The sequence below is a fragment of the Physella acuta genome, unplaced genomic scaffold (assembly GCF_028476545.2).
Source record: "Physella acuta isolate Inbredline_101_S28 unplaced genomic scaffold, ASM2847654v3 ptg001040l, whole genome shotgun sequence".
NCBI lineage: Eukaryota > Metazoa > Mollusca > Gastropoda > Physidae > Physella > Physella acuta.
In genome coordinates, this window is record NW_026732557.1 from 457,974 (window position 1) to 462,622 (window position 4,649).

The 4,649-nt window shown below is 37.4% G+C and overlaps 1 protein-coding gene across 1 annotated transcript; it reads left to right on the forward strand.

Annotated features, from left to right (window-relative positions):
- Positions 1-1,426: 1,426 nt before the first annotated feature.
- LOC131954920 (variant surface antigen B-like) lies at positions 1,427-3,782 on the forward strand. The gene is made up of 2 exons (XM_059318766.1): positions 1,427-1,465; positions 3,225-3,782. The coding sequence occupies exons 1-2, from the start codon at positions 1,427-1,429 to the stop codon at positions 3,780-3,782; spliced, it is 597 nt and encodes a 198-aa protein (XP_059174749.1).
- Positions 3,783-4,649: the final 867 nt, after the last annotated feature.

Genomic DNA, 4,649 nt, shown 5'->3' on the forward strand with positions numbered 1-4,649 from the left:
TAAGTTGTTTTTTTAAGTCTACAGACAACTAAAAAATTTACTGCTGAGTACTTCTCAAGATCCAACCGCAAACATAAGTCTTATTTTAAATCTATTTTTAAAAATCTCTCATCAAATCTACGTTTACTAAATAAACAAAACTTCACGAAACAAATCTGCAGATGCTTCTAAAATATTTCTAACACACAGTCGTTTAAAAAAAAGCAATCATAATTTTAGTCTGACATGATTTGACACGGAATTTAACTTTTCACTACCAATTTAGCTCAGCTACAAAATTGTCAGCTCAACATAATACACCTATACAAAAGTGTTGAATCGTGAAGGTATCTTTTTTTTTTAAAAATATCTTAACAGAAAAACTAAACGGACTGAAGCTTGTAGCGGATGACGAGATATCGATCTAGACACACCTTGATCATTTCTTTAAATCACCACCCCAGTCCCTGCTCCCGTCCCCAACCCAACCTTTTCCAATTTTTTTTTAAAAACAACACGAAGCCGATGAAGCTCCGCGGAGAGGATTTGATAGCTCCGCGAAGAGGCTTTGATAGCTCCGCGAAGCACTGTAAGGTCTGCACTAAGACGTATCATCACCGGTGTCAATTAATTGTCTTTGTGGCGCCGGCCACTCCTTGATTGACAAGATGAGCTTGTGTTTATTGATTCCAATCTCATCCCCCATGTCAACCTCTCTCGCGCTTTGGTAAGCTGTTGAAATTAATTTGTTTCTCTTAATAGATTTAATATTGGAATTGATTGAACAGAACTGTTGAAAAGCTGATTGTTTTTTTTATTGTAACTTCTAAACAAGCTTCTTAGATTTAGAAAAAAAAAGTAGTTAAATGTTTTTCTTGTGTACTTCTATGAAATAACTTTAGGTAAGTAATGAGGAAAGATAAATTTGATTTTATTTTTTTAAAGTAACACTAAAATCTACTCTAGATTCTCCTAAAGACGCTATTATTTATCACTTATTTCTAATTGCCGATCTTACAGCCCCCCCCCCTACCCTTTATGTACAAGGCTAGGTTAAAGTGGCCAGGTAATATTGGTTTGGATACATTTCTGGCGAAATAAGAGGATGTAGTTGTAATCTGAGGGAAGTAGGTCATCTTTTTAAGTGAAGTATAGTCTTCGTGGAGAATGGCCTTGAGTCAACTTTGTCAGAGATTTTTTTTAGTGACTTATGGTCGTCAGTCAACTTTGTCAGTAAAGATTGTGTTTTTTTAGTCAAGTATGGCTTTTTTGTGACTTATGGCCGTGAGTCAACTTGTCAGTAAAATTGTTGTATTATTTTGTTGAAGTATGATTTTTGTGAAGTATTGCGTGAGTTCATTTTGTCTGTAAATTTTGTGTTGTGAAGTATGGCTTTTGTGAAGTATGACATTGAGTTCACTTTGTCAGTAATTTTGTGTTGTGAAGTATGGCTTTTGTGAAGTATGACATTGAGTTCACTTTGTCAGTAATTTGTGTGTGTATACTGAAGTATGGTTTTTGTTAGTCTTAAGTTCACTTTGTCTCTCGGTAAAAATTGTGTGTACCTTGATAAGTGAGAGAACCAATGAAAGTGAGACCAACACAGAAGAGACGGGTGTCACGTGAATTAGTGAGACGATATGAGTGAGACAGGTGGGACTACAGGTAAGGTGGAGAGATTAAGATACCAGTGTCAGGGGTATGTAGTGTAAGATAAATAGAGAAAGAAAGAAGAGAGAACAAACAAGCTTAGTCGCACACAACAGAAAAGACTGCACTATTGTTTCAAACTTTGCAAGCACCCCGTACAATTTTAGACAATCATTTGGGAATATTTAAGCAAAGATTTCTCTGAAATTGTTTTTTGTATACGTTTTGCTAACGCTAACAACGTAACGACATTTCATCTGTTTTTATATGTTGACAAACCACACATTTCATATATGATAATCTTTCAGGTGTAATCTTTGCATTAAGCCCATGTGTGTCTTAGGTTACTTCCCTTGATAAACACTAACCGCTCGTTAATTGTATACCTTGTATCTTGACCTGCTCGCGTTTTACCTTTGTGCCGGCCGAGGATTGCATTAAGCCAGGGTTAATCCTAAGCTGCCTGGTAATCCGACCATGTCCTTTCTTTACAGGTAAAAATAGCAACGCGGTATAAGGTGACATCATTCAAGTACATTTTATCAAACATTTTCCTTTTATCCATTACGTATTCATCATATCTTGCAGTTTTCTCTATATCATCATTTCATTTGTTTCGTAATGTATTTCGTATTGTTAGATATAATTCCACAAGGTCACGATTTCGTGATATTTGTTATAATAAAATATGTATCAGATACGTGTTAAACCTTCATATATACACTGATTTGTTAGTTCTTATGATGAATGTTTTTAAAAAATACAACAGGATCGTAATTAAAACAAATAGTTAAAGAATACAGGATCAACACCATTTTGTTCGGCTAATTCTTAGACGTGGGCAGAACTAGAACCTCAAGAAAAATACTGTTGGAAGCGAAGCAAGGGCGGCAGGGCTTATATGGTCTCTAAAGAGAGACCTTAAATATAGTCCGATATAGAGGTGTGGTTGCAGGTTTGTGCAACCCGGGAGCTTAATGTTTAGATAAATACACTGCCGGGTACTAGATATAGCTGGAGATTTTATTGGGGCGCCGTGATCCATAAGAAGGAAAGAATAAGTAGTGAGTGATAACTAGATACTGATTCTTATTTGTGTGTCATGGGAACTAACATTATGTCATTGAGTATAATTCAGCCGAAGATTAGATTCATACAAAAACCAGATGACTTTAGGAGATTGTGGATTTTATTTCTTTGAAACTGTGACAACGGAGAATAACAGAGATTTTTTTTTATAAAATTGTATATTTAATTGTTAAATTGTTGTTTTAGTCGAAACCGAATTAAAATAGCGTTTAATTATGTTTGATTTTAAATTAACTATCATTATACCCACTCTGCTTTCTTAGCAAACTAATTATTTTAATTGTCTAACTTTAATTGCATCAAGTGCTCAACTTTCAAAATGTAGACTTTCAAAACCTATTAAACAACTTTCAAAATGTAGACTTTCAAAATGTATTCCGTTACTTTCAAAAAGGAGACTTTCAACATATATTGCTCAACCTTCAAAATATAGACTTTCAAAATCTAATACTCAAATATTCTAAATATAGACTTTCAACATAACTTGCTCAACTTTCAAAATGTAGACTTTCAATCACATTTTAACCTCTCACCTTGACATTGGAGCGTCTAGTCAAAGCCCTGACAGTGGAGCGTCTAGTCAAAGCACTGACAGTGGAGCGTCTAGTCAAAGCACTGACAGTGGAGCGTCTAGTCAAAGTACTGACAGTGGAGCGTCTAGTCAAAGCACTGACAGTGGAGTGTCTAGTCAAAGCACTGACAATGAAGGGTCTAGTCAAAGCACTGACAGTGGAGCGTCTAGTCAAAGCACTGACAGTGGAGCGTCTAGTCAAAGCACTGACAGTGGAGCGTCTAGTCAAAGCACTGACAGTGGAGCGTCTAGTCAAAGTACTGACAGTGGAGCGTCTAGTCAAAGCACTGACAATGGAGCGTCTAGTCAAAGCACTGACAGTGGAGCGTCTAGTCAAAGTACTGACAGTGGAGCGTCTAGTCAAAGCACTGAGCGTCTAGTCAAAGCACTGACAATGAAGGGTCTAGTCAAAGTACTGACAGTGGAGCTTCTAGTCAAAGCACTGACAGTGGAGCGTCTAGTCAAAGTACTGACAGTGGAGCGTCTAGTCTAAGCACTGACAGTGGAGCGTCTAGTCAAAGCGCTGACAGTGGAGCGTCTAGTCAAAGCATTGACAGTGGAGGGTCTAGTCAAAGTACTGACAGTGGAGCGTCTAGTCAAAGCACTGAGCGTCTAGTCAAAGCACTGACAATGAAGGGTCTAGTCAAAGCACTGACAGTGGAGCGTCTAGTCAAAGCACTGACAGTGGAGCGTCTAGTCAAAGCACTGAGCGTCTAGTCAAAGCACTGAGCGTCTAGTCAAAGCACTGACAGTGGAGCGTCTAGTCTAAGCACTGAAAGTGGAGGGTCTAGTCAAAGCACTGACAGTGGAGCGTCTAGTCAAAGCACTAACAGATGAGCGTCTAGTCAAAGCACTGACAGTGGAGGGTCTAGTCAAAGCACTGACAGTGACCCCTGCAATTATCATTACTCTTTCTTCCATCCATAACGCTGTAGTTAGTCTAAGTCTTCATTGTTAACTAATCGAATTCAGATCAAGCAAGTCCTCTCATCTAAATATACCCATCACACAAAGGCAAGATCGAACCATTTTAACAAGCAGTAGAAAACAAAAACCAATAACTGTTTGTAGTAAATACATGCTTATATTTATATTTCTTCAAAAAACTGCGTCATTCATTGACTTAGTTACCCGAGGCTTGTTGTAAGAAAGCTTGTGGTCTCTCATTAACCCATACATATAACCCAGGCTAGATACAGATTCAAACATAACTCAATCCAGTTTTAACATTTCGCTTAAGTCTCACCTTATAATTAAAAAAACTTTTTTTTCTTTCCCCAATAAAATTCCCCCCCCCCCCCCTCGAGGCAAAATATTAAAACGCAATATAACGATAGAGAACGGTACCACTGTTATAAAT